The 21350-nt window shown below is 40.7% G+C and overlaps 1 protein-coding gene across 4 annotated transcripts; it reads right to left on the bottom strand.

The window, feature by feature from the left end:
* Positions 1 to 116: 116 nt before the first annotated feature.
* kctd17 (potassium channel tetramerization domain containing 17) lies at positions 117 to 20378 on the bottom strand. Of its 4 annotated transcripts, none has more exons than XM_040135980.1 (7): positions 19962 to 20378; positions 9500 to 9608; positions 8666 to 8757; positions 7685 to 7831; positions 5670 to 5795; positions 5057 to 5195; positions 117 to 3575 (listed from the first exon to the last, which is right to left on the bottom strand). In XM_040135980.1, exons 1-6 carry the CDS (start codon positions 20325 to 20327, stop codon positions 5097 to 5099), a joined length of 939 nt encoding a protein of 312 aa, XP_039991914.1. In that variant the 5' UTR covers positions 20328 to 20378; the 3' UTR covers positions 117 to 3575; positions 5057 to 5096. The 4 variants fall into 4 exon arrangements, with proteins under 4 accessions (XP_039991914.1, XP_039991913.1, XP_039991915.1 ...); XM_040135979.1 differs by having other exon boundaries at positions 5067 to 5195; XM_040135981.1 differs by having other exon boundaries at positions 5067 to 5195; positions 7733 to 7831.
* Positions 20379 to 21350: the final 972 nt, after the last annotated feature.

Raw genomic sequence — 21350 nt, 5'->3', positions numbered from 1 at the left:
CACCCAAAGATGACATCAACTCCCCCCACCCCCGCTAAAAAAAAGGTCCAAGCCCAATTTCTTTTTACTGTGAAAAAAGAGCTTGAATAAATTAGACAACAAAGATGTACAAAAAAAAAAAAAAGGCATGACATTTTATACAAAACGGCTAAAACCTTCTCCAAGAGCTGGCTTAAACAGCATTACCTCAAACATGCAGCTGCATGTTCAGTGTGTGTACGTTCTTTATCTCTACTGGAACACCTTCTGAAAAACAAAATTCTCAGAACAATTATGTACTGGAAGAAATTTAACCTGGACTGGACTCTAAGTGAGGCTGTGAACTACCCATTTTTTGACTAAAATATTTAAACAGCTATTTTAAAAAAAATGCATGTAATAACACGTATGATCATTGTGACATGTCGGTCTTCAGACACGCCAGTTTTGCTGCTTGAACTCAAGGCACCGAATGATCCAAGTTTAAAGAGTCACAAAAATCTGAAGTAACAAAACAATAAACATACCTGTGTCTCTTTCAGTCTTCTCCCTCCTGCTAATATCACTGTCATGATTATCCTACGCATGATGACTAACTGTATCTTCACTATTCTAACATTTATTGTATTCTCCTAATCCAGCTAATACGGTATTGGAAGGATCCTAAAGGTCTGTTTTTATTTAACACTACAAATGGATGAGACACTATCTTATGCGCACACACACACAGACACACAATAATGTATTTGCAGTCTATTTTTTCAGATTTAATTATCAAAATGTTCCAAATGCTAAAGAAAGTTTCCAACCATGAACTTAATTCTCTATAGTCTCACACTGAGAGACTCTTATTGCCTGCATAAAACAGCTCGAGTGTGTGTGTGTGTGTGTGTGTGTGTGTGTGTGTGTGTGTGTGTTTCCTGTATGTTGATGGTCAGTCGGTGTTACACAGGAGCTAAGTAGTAAGGGGGTCAGACGTAAGCTGCTGACAGCCAACGCCCAAAGCGGCTGCAGAGGTCTCAGAGGCAGAAATAATCTCCCTGGTGGTGGTAAATCTCAGTGAGCGGAGCCAAAGAACTGCAACATCTATCCATGTTTGAGTAACATTAACTAAAAACTAAATGTGCCAAGCTGTTTAACCTTCAATTAAGCTTTTTAAAAAAAAAACTGGATTTCTGTGAAAAGAAATAAAGATGGCACTGCTTTCTGATTTCAGTCATTCATTATCACGCATTACAGGATGTTTGAAAGCTGTTTAACATCTTATCTAGACAGCTGTTGGCTAGTATATCTCATCTGGCTAGTGTGGCTAACTTGAATTTGGAAAGTCAACTGGACTTTCTAGCTAACTTTGTATGGTTGCCCTTTCTTCTATTCCATTTTTTGTTGTAATGTTTTTGGTTGTTTGGACCCTACCGCTCTGCATTAACTCAGTTTTTGTAGTTATTTATGCCTCCAAGAAATGCTCCGGAAGAGAGCCGGAGTGCTGCCCCGTTTCCATGTTAGCATCTGTTCTTCTGACATGTATTTTCCGTATTTTATTTTGGTTACATGGTCTCTGATAAGCTACGAAATGATATTGGACTATTGTAGGAATATTATAGGCTAGATGCGAATTTATTCATTTTATTACCTGCTGATAAAAACTGGACACCCTGTTATTTTTAAGGAATGTGTAACCCTTTATTTTCTAGCATTCAACAACTACACCTCCAGATTGCTGTAAAGCCCCATGGGAGGTGTCTTTGCTGAATGACAACTAGAAATAAATTCAATTACACTTCATTCATATAGTTCATTTTGTTACACATCATTAGAAACTACTGTCAGGCCACAGACCTGTGTGCAGGGGACTCGATCTGCAGTGCAGTTCCCACAATCTGCCAGCAGAGGTCATTAAAAGTCATGTGTTATCTAACCAAAGGCTTCTTAAAATCCTTTTCAATCATACACCTGCACTGCGGCAGATCTGTCCACTATGAGTTGATAGTACGAGTTAAGCGCTGTTCCTTATCTTAACAAAGACAGACAGAGTTAACGGTTACCATCACTAATTACAAAACAGTGATTCACCTCATCTTCCTGTCTCACCCTCTCCTCCTCAGCTTGATCTACCTCCTTCCCTCCCTCTACCCTTCTCCGTGTCTCTCAGTTCAAGCCTTTCCATACTCATGCCAACAGCTCTCTGTCAGCTAAGGCCAAAGCTGGCTCTGGACCCGGGTGAGGGCGACAGACTGAGAGGACGCTGCTGCTGCTGCTGCTGCTGCTGAGAATGCACCGGGTGTGTATCAGGGTGCTGGTGCAGGGTGAAATGTGGAGAAGTGTGTGTTTTTGTCGTCGCAGTATGTGAGTGCTGGCTGCTCATACATATCCCATACCAACAAATTCCCATGTTTTTCTACCAGCTCCACTATTTCCATCTGTCAATTTAAAGCCAATCAAACCAATAAATGGCTAGCATCGAACACAGCGAGGTCAAGCCAGTGTTAACCCATGTTCACACTGAGAGCACATAACTAGATCTGCAAGCAGGTATACCAGGGCCAACACACCTCAGAACTGAAGGAGGGCTGACTTGCACGAGGCCACCTCTCAGTAAGGCTAGAACAGGTGGTTTAACAAGCTTTTATATGCAGTGCTCACTGCCAGGATCTGCTCCAGGCTTACACGAGCTTTGGAGCCTGTGTACAACGAGATAAAACCAGCGTTAACCCAGGTTCACTCTGAGAGCAACAAATAACTAAATTACCAACATTATTTCCTACAAGCTTAACGACAAAGTAAAGTTGGTCTTGGCTAAAATATTTGCAGTCGACGGCTGGAGGGATCACTGTGTTTGTCTGTATCTGAGCCAAGAGGTGTTTTCTTTTTTCATGAGCAAACTTCCGCCTCGGGGAAAACAAATGAGAAGACTACAGGAATAATAGTCTTGAGTATAAAGTTTGGGGAACAACTGCATATATCATTGGGTGGAAAGTAGGCTCTGGAATATTGATTTAATTTTGATTAACTGATGAATGCCTCCATGCCAGCTGTGTTAACATTAGGAAATATAATAATCCAAAACGGCACAACACAGATGCAGTCTAATCTTCTTCTGCACCATCTGCTATGTTTTAGACCATAGTGACGCAGTAACAGCTCCTCACTACGTAACAAAGACAATGTCAGTTTACCTCAAATTTGATATTCTTGTCATATTGTGATTAAGCACCTTGGTTCAGCCAGCTTTAATCTGGATCTTTGGTTGTAATTTACTAAACTCCACTACCGCCCATGGAATATAACATTTGCACACACCAACACATGATTATTTCTACTAATAAAATCAGTTTCACTGAAAAATATTACTGATGATTCTGCTGAAACTGACTGTGAGTTTAAAGTTGTTGTTTTTTTTCCTTTTTGGTCATTTGTTAATCTTTCTAACTGGCATTTTGTCAATGAACTGTTAACAATGCTACAAATTTGTTTTGATGACTGTCCATTGACACAACACACAAACAGACCATGTACAGAATGCCGTAATAAGCCTAGAAAAAAATAATTTAAATTCTTGCGTTTTCTTACATCCGGGACCCATGGATCTGGAAAAGCTGTGAAATGAAAGAAGAAAAAAAAAAGACATTAGGAATTGCAAATTCATAGCAATCTAAAAAACACTATACAATCTAAGTCTGGCTGTGGTGATGGTTGATAATGGTGATGAAAATGGTGAAAGAATGGGAGCAAAATGACTTTACTTACATGCAGAATGGAATTGAAACATCCACAAAAACATATACAGCCACATCTTGACCACTTATTACATGTTTTAAAGTGTGTGTGCCCCTTTGACATTTACTTGAGTTGATATGTTTAAATGTCTTTGTATATGTCTTTATTATGTGGTGGGTGTATCTGTGTGTGACTCTATACTCAGACTGTATATACAGCGTGTACACAGACTGGGAAGGACATCTAACACTACTGCTCCACCGAAAGGTCAGGGATATTTCATGTCACAGCATTGGCAACGAGAGCCCATGGAAACACAGTGCTCAATCAATATCTGTAAGCCTGTGCATGTATACAGATATACAGTACACAAACTGGCACAGGTCAGGACAAACAGCACAGCAAAGTGAAATTTACATTCATTTGTTAGTTTACAAAATTCATGACATAAGCCAAGCATTAATACACAAGGAACTTTAGGCCACTACACCTTTGATCAACAGAGGACACATCTGCTGTATAAAAGGACAATGAAAGAAAAGATGGTTGTTGTTCCAGCTCTGCCTGTTTCATTAGCAGGGATCATCAGTAGATGTTACTTCTCTTTTATGCAATCGTCTTAAAATTGCCATAACAAGATATTATGGTTCACATTTCTTGTGTTCTACATGATTATAAATTTTAACTCTCTCAACATTAAATCTAAAATACTTTCAAGACATTTTTCAATTTGAAATCTACCGTGAGTTTTGTAGCATACCATTATCAAGATAATTCAAGCCTATGCCTCTGCCCTGGTAGGCTTCTCAAAATAAAAGCACAGTACTGGGCTGCAGAGTACTGCAGCTCACTGTTTGTAGTTGTCCTACAGACAGTGTCCTGTGTGACTGGGCCACAATGGGGCTAGTAAAAGAGACAAACATCTTAACAATCATGAGGTAATTTTTCCATGTTGATGCTGATGTTAAAGACAACGATGTGTGTTCTGTAGCCTGAGAATGAGCTGCTGTCATTCAATTATTCGACAAATATGAGCAGCTGACGCCCTGCCCACTTTTTACAATAGCACCTCTACACTTGCATTGGCCGGTCAAATTCCATTAGTGCATTTTAACACAGATGAAATAATGATTATTTTGCTGGCATTAAAAAACAACAGTTCCTAAAGCCTCATTTGAGCTGCAGGAAATCTCAGTAATGTTTTAGCATTTTCCCTGCTAAAACAGAGGGACAGCTTGGAGGTCATACTCAATACAGTGCCATGAAACACCCCAGATCTCTGTAGACATCACACACATACACACACATACTAAAATCTACTAGGTCTAACCATTACCACATCTATCACACAGTTCCTCACCCATTCCCACCTCTTTTTGGAACAAAGACACATGACTCCCTCATTCTCTAAGCCACTCATTTGGTGTGGTATCTCTCCCTCCCTCCTCCTCCTCCTCCTCATCATCCTTCGCTGCTTCCTCCGCCTGCATCTCCGCCGGCTTCATTCAGCATGAAGGACGGAGGGGAAAACAAAAAAGAAAAAAAAAAACAAGAAAATAAAAACAAGACAAAACACAAAAAATGAACACACTGATGAGTGTCAGTGAGTGGACAGTGAGAAGCTGAGTGGTAAATATAGAGACAGATATATATCTATATATCTATATCGATAATAGCAGGAAAGAGAGGGAGAGCTGTGTGAATGATGGAGTGAATGTGTTTGTGAATGACATTTTGAGGCGAGTGACATTTGAAGCTTTCAGTGGAGAGCGCAGGATCAAAGCACACTCGCATCCGCTTCAGTGAGAGGAGATACCCCCCATCTCTCTCACACACACCACAACAAAACAGATACGCACACAAACAAAAACAGGAAAGGACCACACATGGACACACAGCCTAGCAGCTTGATCCTCTAGCATGTCTTTGAACATACATTTGTGTGTGTGTTTGTGAGAACACAGGAGTCTTACCTTAGTTTTGTGGCTCTGCTCTGTGCCTAGTCCAGATCCGGGTGTGTGGAGCTCCTTGGATACGACACACAGAAACTCAGCCTGGTCTTCTGTTCCGTAGCTGTACGATGAGCCGATGTTCACCATCTAGAAAGGGAGAGAAACACGGATACAGAAAGATATACAGAGGAGAGAGGGACAGAGACAGAGAGACAGAGTGAGTGTCAGGAAGAATTGGAGATTACAGTAGAGAAAACAGAGACAGCGAGAGACAAAGAAAGTGACTGAGGGAGCTGAAGTCCCACATTAGAGTGAGGAAAGATTCTAGTCCTCATGCATGGTTGTGCGTGGGGGGGGGGGGGGGGCAAAGAGCGGACAGCCTGCAGTTACACACTCACAGCAAAACCATTGCGGGTCAGCTTCTGCAGGAAACTGTGCGCAAATCACAGCTGTGCAGCATGCAGTGGAGCTTAGTGCCAAAGCAGTGGGCAAGGAGGGCGGGGGGTCTAAATGTGATTTCTAGGCTACAGTGTGGATAGGCTGACCTATTAAGACTCCATGAGGCTCTGAGGTGGACGTTTGAGTGTCACTACTGAAGGGGCCAGTAATCACCTTCACCTTAAATGATAAGGTTAACACTGAAAGACTTTTGTCTGTTACTGACATTACAGTGACTCAAAAGATCGTTGACTGTGCCTATTTTCACTGTGTGTTCACATTGTGAGCAATTTAGTTAGTATGTTACACTATTCTAACAGACTATAGATAGTGTGAGAGTAAATACTGATCTGCAGCTACAAAGTTTTGGTCATTTGTGTGCCACTAGACACTTAAAACTTAAGTCTAATCGAGGGCTGCAACTAACAGTTGTTTCTGTTTTGATTGTCTTGTGCTGCAATTAACACAAATTTTCATTACTGATTAATTTTCTGATTATTTTCTCGATTACTCAATTAATCATTTAGTCTATTAAATGTTAAAAAAATTGTGAAAAAAAATGGCATTCACAGTTTCTCAGAGCACAACAGTAATTACTTCATTTTAACAGTCCAAAAGTTCAAGACATTCAATTTGCTGTCATATATGACAAAGAAAAACAGCAAATTGTCACATTTGAGAACTGGAACCAGGAAGTGTTTGGTATTTTTTCATGATAACTGACATGACTGAGATGACTGATAAGATTATTTAAATAGCATTTTTTGTCGATTAATCGACCAATCATTGCAGCTCTATTATCTTCCCAATTGATTATTGATTTAGTAAGTATTCACATTTGAGAAGTTCAAACCAGTGAATCTTTTTTTCATTGTTGCTTAAAAATTAGTTATAGAATGAATGAAGTTATCAAAATTATTGACAATTTTCTGTCGATCGACTAATCGTTTCACTTCCAATACAGTCTGGTCTAATATGTGTAACCAAAAAAGTCAAAATATGGTGAGTTAAAACAATATGGTGATTTATCATCATGTTGATGACATTGTGAACGCACCACTTGTGTCATTAAAGGTTTATAAGTCCTGTAATTTATAGTAGACTAAATTACCATGTAGTGGATACTGGATGCCCAAATAAATCTGATAAATAAACAGAATGGTCCTTCAATATAGTTTTAAAAATCTGATGGATACAGATGCTCGTTTTTAACCTGAGCAAACGTGACAGTGATGGTGCGACTATTTCAAGGCTGCAAAAACCCAACTACGTTTTTGGACTGTACCATTGCAGTCAATGGGCCCTATCTGGCTGGTTACAGAGTCGGCAGCGGCCCAACATCTTTACGCATTCAAAAGTGGAACGGAGAACCTTTAAGACCTCTTCGGACTATCTGTAATTAAAGCTCACATGGAATCACTAGATTAAAGTGCTACATAAGGTCAATAAATTGTGATCTAGACAAAGGGCAAAATCTGTTTTAGCCTGGAAGTCCTAAGCTCATTTTGGAAGTGCAGATAGCAGGGCTCAGGTCAGGGCCAAGGGGTCAGGCCAAGGGTCAAGATTGAAGGGTCAGCAGCAGCGTGAGTCCAACCCACAGTCCAGAGCAGTCCAGTGCGGGGCTTTCTGCAGGCGCGCACGCTGACCTGCTCAAACTTCCAGCCGTCCGACATCGTGGAGACCATCTGGGTCAGTTCCTCCTCCTGACACTGCAACACCCGGTAGACGTGCTTGGGGGGCACCTGCTGGGGAAAGAGAGACGAGAAGGAATTGAGGAAACAGGAGATGGATAAAAAGGAGGGTACAATCATCTTCAGAGAGAGAAATAAAAGACAAACAATGTTGTAACAATAATCAACACTTTAATAGACTGATGCCAGTACTGAATACGTTATGCACTGTATAACAGTGATGTTGTTTACAAAAATGAACATTAAAAAAAAAACTAGTCATATGTTGCAGTTTAATCTTCAATTGTGTCACTGTGATTGGCTGGCTACAAAATCAGCACTTCTATTTTCATACTTTTGCACAATGTTTAACCCCAGGCAAATGATAGCAAGTCCAGTAAAGAGCAGTAGAATGCAAGGACAGTGGGTGTATGTTTGAGAGGGCAGTGGGATTATGTAAGAGTGAGTGCATCCATCCTGAGAAAAGAAAATAAAGGAGAGGGGGCCTGATGTACAGCAGGGCTCTCTTTAGAGAAGCACAGACGGATGAAATCACTGACAAAGAGAAAACGACTGAAAGCACTGCACTTACACTGTAATGATTTGTGCGTGTGTGTGTTTCTGTGTAAGCACTTTATGTTTGTGGGTCTGTTTATTTTGGGTGCAAACAGTAACGTATTGCTATGCTTAGTATAGTACATATTACAACTGCCAGATGCAATGTATGGTTTAAGAATATTAATACAGTGGTGTTACACTGTATATCCTAAACTTGATATAAATATGATATATTGTATTGTTTAGTTTCATTAAACCAAGACGATCTTTGTCTGTTAAAGCTGACAGCACAGAGTGAAGCAGCAAACTCCTCCATCATAAAAAAAAAATCTGGACATGTTCGGTGTATACCTGTGTGGCTTTGGAGTCCCTCTCCACGATCCTCTCCTTGATCAGTTTGATCAGTGGCGTAATGTTGTAAAACTCAGCCTCCTCCAGGACACCTTGTAACAAAAGAAAAAACACAGCTCAGCTGCTGTGTGCCTACTGCAGTAAAGTGGCTCCCAACCTTTTGTTAGACCAACCCCAGCTGCCGCTTTTAGATGAAACAAGCAACCCTTCATCAACAACACCTATCATGTTACAAAGATGTTAATTTAAAGAGATTTTAAACTGGATATTATTTAAATATTCATGATATACGACCATTATATTAATTATATACTATATGTTGACTATTTATCCATTTCTTCTTGCTAACTGCTAACTGTTGCTAACGTATTAATTACCTGAACTATATAAAATGTTTATTCCTTACTTTAGAAACTAACAGTTTCTCTTTGCTCATCTGCTCACTTGCTAACTATTTTTGACACACTCTTAGTCGCAACTTATGGTGTTCAGGTGTTATAGAGGAATCAATATGTGGACATTTTTTTTAATCAGATCAAAAAATTCTGTTTTATAAAATTACTCTGATTAAAACTTTTCCTTGGCCATCCTGACAACTGCAGAGGAACCCCATGGGGTACCCAATGAATATTGTAACATAAAATATTTACTAATCTGTATATTTTTATTTACTAAACCAAAAACTATTGTGCTCAGAGACACTCAAGGAGAAATGACACCACTTGGTGTATAGAGACACAGTATTTTCTTGGCATTTCCTTATTTCTACCTGCCTGAAAAATTAAAACAAACTCATGCATCCAGGACTATCTGAGTAGTCAAAGTATATGAGACCTTCTTCAGCCAGCTCCTTGTTGTAGACAAGTTTGCCGTGCCGCAAGTAGTTGAGGATGGGACCGAAGTAGGTGGGGTCTCTGTCAATCACGTAGGCCCCCGTCTCATCCTGTTACAGAGGAGGAATCAGAGAGACAGACAGAAGAAAACACTGTCCATTATAGCATTATCACATCTTCAACAGCATGTTTTCAGATTACAGCAGTAAGCCTCTTTTCTTGTGTTTTTACTTATGAACCATGGAAAGTTTTTATTGACCTGAACTAGGTTGGTATTCAGTGCAATGTTATTTTATTATAAGTTATGTATGTTGTAACTTGTTACAGTACTCAAGATAACTTTTGTGGTGCATTATTTGCATTATTTTTCCATGTATTCAAACAGGTATTTCTCGTATATATATTTGGCTATTTTTGTTTTCCTTCCTCAAGAAATGTGCCCTTTTGAAATACATTGACTATTTTTAGACATGCAAGATCACCAGCTGGAGAAAAAACATCGAGGTTTGGCTATTTTCATCTCAAATACGCAGTGTCGGCTGGCCACACTGGATGTACGTAAGCAAGATGCATTGCAGATGAGTTTGTCTTCAAAATAAAAGTCCCGCGTAGAGTGGCAGTTCTGTTGGTGTTAGAATGATGTGAAGATTTATTGTTCTTGAGGAGAAAACATATTACATAAAGGCATGGTGTGTAGAAAGGTAATGTAACTACTAGTAATCAGATCAAAAAGTAACTTTTTATTCAACAGTTCTGCGTTTTTCCTAATTTTCCATTAAACCTTGATGCTTCCTATTGAAAATGCAAGGCTGCCATTTGCTTTTCCCTTGAGATCTTCCTGCCACAACAGTTTTCTGTGGCAGGACACAGAAGTTGCTGGTTACTGGCACTCCAGAGCATTTGTTGGTGACTTTTGTTACCACACGTGTGTTGAAAGCCTGCTTCTCTTCCACCTACAGCCTACTTCTGCCAAGGCTGCCTGGCTGTTATGTCATGATTACTACCCCTCCAACATAAACACACAGCCTCCCCCTGCTCCTCCTCGTGATGATCGCTTGAAGCACAGCCCCCTTTTAGAGCTGGATTCACAAATGAACCCCTGCTGGAGAAATCCATACAAAAACATGCAGGCCTTTAGGTGATTAAAGCACAGGGATATAGACGGGGAAAAAGGGGCGGAATTGTTGGAAATTGTATGAAAAAGGAACATTGGTCGCATCTAATGATTATGTGTCATTAACACATGGGTCAGTGGATTGTAGAGAGAGAAGCATACAGGACAGGCAGGCAGAGTGTTATATTTTATGGATCGAGACAGACAACACTTGAAAGCCATGAAAGTCCGTGATTCACAGACTGATAAGTCCCAGAATTCACTTTCACTGCTTCACACCAACTGTATGTTTAAAAACAGAACACGCCTCAAAGATCCTGGTTAATGAAAGGTGGACAACTCAAGTAATTTGAAAAAAAATTGCACGATTTTTCAATGATAAAGCGAAGTCCTTCCCACAATTATTTCAAACAGACACAAGGGGCCGCCAAAGTGTCCCCTCAACCAACAACCACCATTTGGCTGGTGGCATGAACAGTAATGTTCTGTGCCTCAGTAGTGGATTTGAAAAGATAGATATACACAGAGTCAAAGTGCAAGAAGAAGATGTTTAGCTTGATAGAGAGAATCTGCTCGCTTCACATGACCGAATCTTTTTATGGCTGTTTGCCGAAGCAGCAATGGACAACCTTAGCCTCCAGCAGCGTCTTGTAAAGATGTACTGTATGTTAGTGCTATTATTAACGGCTGGTCCAGTCTGTTGGTGTATTTTGACTGCTGCAGATAGCACTTGCTTAGGATCTACTGCTGCTTTCATATATTTAAGGGGCCTTACTGGACTTTCAGGTTGTTTATGCAAATCCCAATTTTCATTATTTGGGTTGCAATATTATCAACTCCTACCCTTGACTTGACAGATCCAGGTTTACTGTGGAAATGGCTTTAGTACCCGGAGCCATCGGGAGTGTGTTTGCTAGGAGAAGCCTGAAGGGCAAGAAGCACTGGGCTGATATCATCATTGTCTTTCACCATGTCTTTGTAAGTTTAAATTTAGCCTAGTTATAAATCTCCACTTAGTGTTAACTAGGTGGAGATTTATCCATCATTAAATTAAAACACTCATTATTCGCTAGGTTTAACTGTTGCATAGCTAACCAAGCTAAGTTAACTGACAAAAACGTTAGCTTGCTAATAAACAGCCTTTACAAGTTAAAGAGGGAATATGGAATATTACCTTAATATATCGTTTGCCTTGCTAAAATATATATTTTTTGCAAATTATGTTACAGCTTGTGATGCTACAGTGACTTCTGGTTTACATAGCTGATTGCTTTTCAGCAGTACCACAGATGTTCCCAAAGAATTTACACGTTACTGAAGAAGACATTAATTAACTTTGAATAGTGCAGTCCTGGAGGCAATAACTGGTCATAATACACACCTCCTCCCTTTCAAAGTGCAGACTCTGTTTGCCAGTAAAGCATCATCTACATCTTCATCTCTTCTCTTATGATAAGCTCTAACCCATCGTCTCCCGTGGTTTAGATTAGTAAGAGAAGTAATCCCAAAAGAAATACGCAGTCAGACAAACAGAGTAAAGAGAATACGAATGTTGTAAATGCAGCAAGTAAAAAATCTGAATGATAGATGGTGTTTTGTCAGCCCCATTTATATGAGGAGAATCCCTTTGTCCCTGACACTAATTTCTTTGAGTCCGGCCAATCTTTGCTGGTGTATTGTGACATGAGCTTCTGATGAGGCGTTCCCAATGTGAGAAATGAATGTCATGAATGAGGACACCTACAAACACAACTGGCCTGGTTTCACACTGTAAATCACTTTGAGGGATGGATTAGAGGAGAAAAGGACAAACAGGCAAGACAGAAGACATGCAGGGAAAGTATGACGAATAACCTCCTGTTAGAAATGAAGGGCAGATGCACTTGCACATACCAAACACAAGGAAGCATAAAGGGACAGTGCCACAGGGACGGAGTATGAGGACATATGGGATATCGGTATATGTGTGTATATGAAGACCAAAAGGCAGCTTTTGTAGACAAAACACTGTGTTTGTGTTTGTGTTTGTGTGTGTCTGCACTGAAAATTATGGTGATTAGAGTTTGGAAGGGCTGTGACTGCAGCACAGGGCATAGACAAACACACACACACGCACGCACGCACACACACACACACACACACACAAACACAGCTGCAATGGAGGATAGACCGACGCCTCATTGACATGACGTGACTTGACAGTGTGGGAATGACAACGCTGGTGAAAAGCTTCCTTAATGTGTCAGAGCCATGATATTTCTTTCACAAACACACACGCATGCACATGCACAGGACTTGTAGTTATTCATTGTGACAGACCCATTTGCTGTTGGAGGACATTGACATTAAAATAATCTGTTAGATGGGCTTAATCAGCAATAGTGTATCTGCAGCATTCTTGGTTGAATTTAGCCTGCAAGCCTCTTCATGTCACCCTCCACTCTTGCGCTTGTCTTTTCAGCTTTCCTGCACCAGGGACTGACCAATAACACACCATAGTAATGTCCAATATTCTAGGATAACTCTTGCTCTGGAACTGGTTTTAGAAGCTTTCTGATATGTTAGGGGGAAAACGCATCATTTAATCTCTTTATCTTGGAAAATTCCCTTTCAATTTCCCCTCTGATATCTTTACACTTACCAAAGCAAATTCCATACAGTATGACAGTATCGTGTACATATTCTACATCAGCTTGTTCAATTTACAGTAGCTATATGCTGCTTAGAGAGTGAAATATTAAATCCCAGGAAGCCTTTTTGTGTGACTGCAACATTAATCACCACTGAGCCAGTAAAGATGTTCCCAACTTGTGGGTAGTTCAGAATTTAAGAGGTATTTGTTCATTTTCTGGATTCAGTGTGTAGCTATAGTGTGCTCACAAGATAATATTTTCAGTTGTCAATAGGGCAGGGACACCCGTTGGTTAGTTAATGGTTTACAGAACATTTGTTCAGGGAAATTGGATGTGACTCCACAACATGTCCCTGTAGAGGTAAGTATATCCCATGGGCTATCACCAATAGCCAAACAAATGCCCTGTTTACTTCATAAAACACACACACACGCACACACACACACACACACACACACACACACACACACACACACACACACACACACACACACACACACACACACACACACACACACACACAGCTGCCTGCCAACATTCTGCTGCTTGCTTGAGCATGTGTGAACATTGGAGCTGACTGATACCAGAAAAACATAAAATTGAAAAAATGTTTAGTTTTGTGCACTATCTATTGTATTTTTTTAATGTTGCTTGATTTGACCAGCTCCTGTATATGTAGCTTTTAACTTTGACACAGCTTCATAGGGGAATAATTTACCACTCAAAGGACAGATTCAAGAGAAACTAGGGCAGTTGTTGAATTTTCTGGTTGATTCAACATGACACCTACTCATCAATCTCATCTAATCAATATTCACCAATCAATCCAGCCCTTTCTTATGCTTATTGTACAATTCAGGCAAGATAACCTTCGAAAAATGGTATTTCATTTTTTTTTGTCAAGGATTTAGATAAATGTTTATAAAGTCTGAAGCCAAGTTTTCTGAAAGGTGGGAATTTATAGTCCAGTACTTCTTTATAGCATTTTAGTGCAGCGCTAGCAAGCGCATCCCTGCATCTGCCACAATGTGTTCTCTGATACTACGATTATCAAATTCAACACAATTGCTTTATATCTGGGTTAATTAACTTATTCATCAGGCAGACTAGAAGGTTGGTCTTTACAATAAACGATAAAACCGCTAGCTCGGCCACATTTCATTTCCAATTTTCTATTTAAAATGGCTTCTGTAAAGTGCAACAGTGACTTATTCCATTAGATTTGCATTGTGACTATTACATATGCATATACTGTGAATAAGATGCTGAAATTATTTACACATATACTTATTTGGCCTGTCCATGTAATTCTGACCTAAGGGGGAGCAAGAGTTGTGAGAAAACTCTGGACATGATTTCAATTTCTAATTAGGGATAAGCCTCATTTATCATTCCCAGCATCACAGATGGTCTGGCTGAACCACGACTTCTCGGTGTTGGTGACATTTTTAATGTAGGAGGCATCCTGCAGCTCCACACTGATATACACATTTGATTTTATGTGCCTCCGGTCCTTGCTGGGTGGACTAAACAGCTTTGCGGATTAAAAACAGTACAAAGGGGCCTCCTCACAAAAATGTGTTCTTTGGACACTACCTCAGCAAAACTTTTAAGAAGTTCTTTAAAAAAACTTGTAAGTGTAATTCTCTAATGGTTATTTAAATAGGTTTAATCTCTTGGGAAAATATTTTTTTCCAGCTAACTTTTCCAAAATGGCAACCATGTGTTTATAAGCATATAAAGAGTAATTTCCTCCCTTGCTATAACCTATATTACCTCCATCTGTACTGAATTAATTAGTTAAGTACGTTTAAGTTAAAAAACAAAAAAAAACAACAGCAAAATGGTTAAGGGAATACTGTGGTGATAAATGGCAACTTTTTCATTTGTTTTTCTCAGGAAAGGTTTGTGAGTTTTTTCAGCCCTGGATTCTAATTAAACACCTAACAAGGTCTTATTTTGGGGCTAGAACAGAAGTCACCAGAAAGTTACCCGATGGTAACAAAGACACAAGTCCACACAACTCTGTACTATTTATTCTAATAATAAACCATATTATACATGGCACAGATAAGGTGATAAGTCCAGACATGTTGGTGGAATTCATACTGAGTTTTAAAGTTAAAACAGTACAGGTAACCCGAGTCACAACTAGAGTCCGACCAATAGTGGAATTTATGGGCTGATGTCGATATGTGCAACGATTAAACGTCGCTACCCGTGCTAGTCGGCACCAGAAATACTAGTTAGTTAAACTAATTATTAATAGTTTATTGATCTACAACACCGGTTAACTGTTGTGTCTAAGATGGTACGCAGCTGCCAGCCCCGCTCTCCCCGTTAATGCCCGGATGTTGCAAATGGCAAGGTGGAAAGTGGGACAGACGACATCTCCTAAAACCAGCGCGGTTTGGCAGTATTTTGATCTAGAAAATGAAAACAAGGTTGCACGCACACACATATATGTTGGAGTTAGGGGAAAATGATGGGGTCGTTGTTTATTAACTTTCCAGCAATGTGTTTCACAAACTACTTCGCTACTTACTGTGAAGACACCACTTGACTCCGCACCACCGTCTGCTCAGCTGTGATGTGTACTCTGCTACATGTCCCGCACACAGTGCTGAGAGTTTTGTAAACAATGGAGACGAAGCGCATTCTGCTGGACAAACTATGTGATGACACCATTTCTAAATTACCCCAAACATCTTTTTCTGCATTATGGTGGAAATAAATGTTCATGTCGACGCATATCGTTAAATATCCACGCCGATGCGGATATATCTGTAATAGGCCGATATAATTAGCTGACCGATACATCGGTCGGGGTCCAGTCACAACACCAGGGCATTGAAATCCCACCCGCACAATCCTCATAGCATTTACTATTAATCAAACCCCTGATAGTCACAAATCTGTGATAATACGATTATTTGGTTAAAGTCCTAAACCAGCTACGCTGTTACACCAGTTCAGCTAACATCATCTAGGTATCAAAGCTGAATCTTAGATACATAATGTTATTGGCTCGGGACAGCATGAGCTCAGCTTGGGTAGTATTAACAGCAGAGAGCCCTGGGTTTGGTTCACTGAAGGGGCAGGGCAGCTGAGGTGCCAGTAATCTCATTAAAACAATCATACACAGCCAGACAGTCTGTGTGTCTGTGGGGGGGGGGTTTAAAAACAGCCCAGAACCCCTGAGCAGAGACATCCTAACGGCAGTAGATTGGAGGGGGGCTCCAGTGCGAATGAAAGCTTCAGCTTCTCTCCCGAGTGAAAGAAGAAAACACACAGGCTGAACTGATCTGCTGTGTGATTCCGCTTCAGATTTCTCTGTGTACTAAACAATCACAGCAATGGCTGGTTTCAGCCTGGTGTCTGCTGGGTAACACGACACGCTGGCACAATGAGCCCCTTCAAAGACACTTCATACTTGGCACCGGTTTTTTGCAGGGTGTTCAATTTGTTTCCCTTATAGCACTAGGAACATTGCCAGAACTCAATTACAGGGTTTCCTCATTTCCTCATGAAATTGCTAACCAGGTCTGGTCTTGAGATCCATTTAGTTAGTCGTTGGTGGCCTACACAAAAGCTATATTAGCTCTTTTTTTCCTTGAAATCAATGTTTTCTTTCATAAAAGTGTATTTGTTTTCTATGATTTTAGTGGAGGTGGTCTTTATTTCAGGTTGGGTGGCCCCACTCTGCTAGAAAACACTGATCTGTGGAATTTGGGAACGTGACACCAGACTGATCTGCCATTCTTGGATGGCTGTTGTTGCGTAGCGAGTATCTTTAGTGCTGAGATGTGTGTAGTTGGCTGATGTAATGATAAAGCTTATTTTCAGCAGACGGACTGTATTGGTTGGTCTTTAATAAAAACTTTTAAAATGTTTCAAAGACTGCTAGTTTAGAAGACAGATAAAGTTGAATCTGTGTTGCCTTTTGCAAAATGCTAAATTCATGAATCCAGATTTTTTTCCCATGGTTAACAGTGCACGCAATCTGTTGTATCATTCATTCTTGTATGTACTCCAAAATGTTACGATCAGTGGGTATTATTGATCCTAAGAAACGTGGTTTGAATTCCCCACGAAGCTTCTGAAGGTAAAACTTCTGAATAAAACAATTTTTAAAAACCTTTTCACTGTGAGTTCAAATTTCTACTGTAATTATTATTGTGATTCACTACAGAATTAATTTAGTGCATACTGATTATCTAACTAACTTTTTGTTCAGTAAAATCCTTAATTTTCCAGGCACTGGTGTTTTGTTCTTGACTTTGAAACTCTCAATCTCTGTGTATAATACAAAGGAACCTGTCCTCTCTATCAATAGCAAGGGAGCATAAAAAAAACCTTATGACATAACTACACACAGGGAAACACTATAGAGAGACAACAGCACCTAAGACCAGACAACAGATGATACATATCTCTAGGATCAATTGGTAAAGCTCTTTTAATAACCTGAATTATGTTTCCCTCTGGTAGGGAAATACTTAAATAATACTACAATAATACTGCAAATATTTTTGTCCAAGTCTTTCTAAGGTTTACCATCTATTAATGTATAAATACTAAATACTGAGTCAGATAGCTGTCTGACATGCTTGACAAAAACCAGCTCTAAAATGTCTAAAAAGTCTCTCTCTGTGTCTCTGGAGATTCAAGAGTTTTTGAGAAAGAGCAGAAATAAAACGGTGCGGACGAGAAACGGATAAACATGCGATGGCCTTCAGAGTAAATCAGCTGCTGAGAGCGAAGATGAGGACAGGACACGACCATGATGACAAGGATGGAACGAGGCAACAAAGGAATGACAGAAGGAAAGAGATGCAGGTATGTGTTTGAACGTGTGTGTGAGACAGAGAGATTCAGTGTGTGACTCGGCGTCTTCGGGCAGTGTAGAGGGAGCTACTGTCAGGTCGCAGCTGAAGGTCACATGGGAATATTCTTTCCACAAGAGCCGAGCGGTGCAGCAGGGGAACAGTCTTCGCTGTTGTCAAGCAAAAAACCTTGTAACTCCAATTTTGGTGGCTGTTTGCGGTTTTGTCACTGCAGCTTAGGTTGAAATCCCACATGGGCATGTGACACTGTGTGAATCGCTAAAAGCACATGGTGGTGAAGCTGAACACAAGGCTGATTAGGGTTTTGGCGATATGACTACATATACTGTGGGATGATAGGAAGTTGTCAACTGACAGATATTCTGCCATCACTGTGGTTTATTATCTCTGGGTTTATTGGACCATTATGGGTAATGTTCTGAATAAATGAGCAGGACTGTTGTACAGCAATAACGGATAATGATAAATAAATAATGAAAAAGTATTCTTGTTTGGATATTTTATCCATAAAAGGTTCCTGTACTGACTTTATAAGGCTGTAACTAATGATTATTTTCAATCTAAATGGATCGACTCATTTATTTCTTATATGTGGTCTATAAAATAGTGAAAAATCCCCATCACAAGTTCCCAGAGCCCATGGTGAGATCTTGAAAGGTCCTACTTTGTCCAAGAATATGTCCAATAATCAAAGGTACTTTATTTTGCCATCATAGAAGAGAACAAGAATCAGAAATGATTCACACTTGAGAAGCTGAGGCCAGTCTTTTTTTTTTTTTGGCATTGTTGCTTAAAAAAAAAATTATCCCCTCCTATGGCTAATTTTCTTACAGCTGTTAAAAGAGCGGATATTTTAGAGATGAGAGGTTTTCAACTGTCAGCAACTAAATGTCAACTTACAGTAGAGTCCAGGCTGCAAGGAGGACCCCCCCCATCTTCCTCTCTCGCGCGCATACTGTACATATCAAAGCATAATAGAAATCTGCATCATTTATGAGTCTCGCCAGCCCCTCACAGTGTGTCCAGTCTGCATGCAACCGGGAGACATACGGTACATGTCTCTCTCCCTCTCTCCCCCCATATGATGCCAGCTGCACAGCGGCGACTGACTGTGCGGTTCCCCGCAGAAGAGGAGGCACGTGTTCGTCCATCTGACTCGAGCTACGTTCACACCGCGACATGATGCTGAGACACACACACACACAGAGAGAGAGAGAGAGAGAGAGAGAGAGAGAGAGAGAGGGGTGTGTGTGTGTGTGTGTCTCAGAAGAGAAAGAGAACCAGAGAGCTTCATGCTGCACATATATCAGCCGGTCATTAGACAACTCCACGCCTGCTCTGGCGTGCGTTTCCGGGGCACATCAGAGTTGTAGTAATAGGTTTAGTTAACGGTGCACTTTATAGATAACACAGTCATATAGTCCTGAGACCTTAGCAGATTAAAAAAAAAAACCATCACAGTGCACGAACTGGGGACTATGACTCCACTAAGCAGCTTCTATAAGATATATTACTGATTTTCTATCACCAGCGCCGAAACGGGCTTTACTTCACTTCCAAGACCTGCAAACATATTGCAAGCAAATCCTTTCGCCGGGGTTGGGGCAAATCCACCTGACATACAGCTCCACATACACTCGTGGACACCACGGTGAGGTATTTCTGAGGGATACACTACATCTATGTGGGTATTAAAGTGTTACAATGGATGAAAAAGGCTAGCCAAAAGCGTTACCGACGTCGTGGAAGAAGCTTCTCTCTAACCACAACGGACACGTTCAACCCCTGTTATAACTACCAGCAGTTTGTTTTCCCCCCCGTTGTGAAGTAACGCTCGCCGGGGGATTAAAGTGTCCGGGCTGGACTCACCGTGTCTGAGTGCAGGTCCTGCTGCTGGCACAGCCGGTACAGGAACGAAGTTTGTTCTTTGAGGAGTGTCTGCCGCGTCGTGAGGAACACCGTGCCGCCGACGTTCAGCCGGACCCACTTCCCATTATTCCCTCCGCTGGGGTGGATGACTGAACCGTTAACGATGCTCTGCGACGCCGTCCCGCCGGGTTCAGTCTCGCCGGCGGTGGCGGGGGTCGCGCTCTCTCCCGCCTCGCTGTCTTTGTTGTTGTTGTTGTTATTGTTGTTGTTGTTGTTGCTGTTGTTGTTGTGGCGGTGGCAGCCGTGGTGCGCCGACACCGCAGCGACGTCCGCCGGCTCGCGCTGGGCGTCCGCCGTCGTTGCCATTTGGAAAAAAAGCCGCTAGACACGAAGCAAAGACGAGCGAGGGCGTCCGTCCGCGTCCGATGCTGCCTCGGCTTTTTCCTCTCAGTTACCAGGCGAGAACGCCCCGCCCCCAATCCGCACCAACTCAAAGATCAGCCTCGTCAAGGTTCAGGAAATGAGACACGGTACATCCGGGGGGTACCTTCAAAACAAGAGCTGTATATCCATCGTTGCCAAGTCTGGATATGAAATTCACACTTAGACGAGGTATGAAAATGCGGGTTTTTATCAGGACCGGATTAACCTCATAGGGGGGCCCTATTGACCCTGCGTTTCTCCGCATAATCTGAGAGTTTTACTGAGTAATGTGTAATTAGTTACACACTGTTACAAGCACCATGTGAGCACAAGATAAACTAAAATGAGATGGCCTTTACAGACAAATTTTAAGATGAGGCCCCCAAAATTAGTTAGATCGGCTAATAATAAAGGTGCCACCTTAAGGTCCTACCATTTCATTTTATATTGCGATATAGTGTTGTGCACAGTATTAACGAACAAATTAGCAATTCATCAAATTGCCTTGAATGAACTGCCACTAGGTGAACCTAGAGCCCTTGGGCTCCTGATTGCCTGGGGCACTAGAGCAGTTGCCCACTTTGCTGTTGTTTGATAAATTACAGTGAATTATCTTAATTATTGGTTTAAATCTATACCATACAGGCTGAGATGTTAGCCTATTGGTAAAACTATTCTGCAAATCGAAAAGTAGCATGGTGGAGAACCTGATTTGACATACCATCAAATGCTGTTTAAGACTTTATGTTTTTATTGTTCTATTTTAAATATTTAAGTTATGATTTTTATTCTGTATTTGATCCATGGAATCAGCTGATCCTTAGAGATGAGCTGCTCTTCAAAAAACAAAAAAAAACAAAAAAAACTTAAAAGCTTTATTTTGAAATAAAGTTGCCCAATTTCCAGTTTGGGTCTCGTTCCACTTGATAAACTCGACAAAGATCTAAAACTGGGCCTTGTAGTTTT

Source organism: Xiphias gladius, chromosome 9 (genome assembly GCF_016859285.1).
Source record: "Xiphias gladius isolate SHS-SW01 ecotype Sanya breed wild chromosome 9, ASM1685928v1, whole genome shotgun sequence".
NCBI lineage: Eukaryota > Metazoa > Chordata > Actinopteri > Istiophoriformes > Xiphiidae > Xiphias > Xiphias gladius.
The sequence above is the reverse complement of the archived record's forward strand: the minus strand, read 5'-3'. Positions and strand labels throughout refer to the sequence as shown.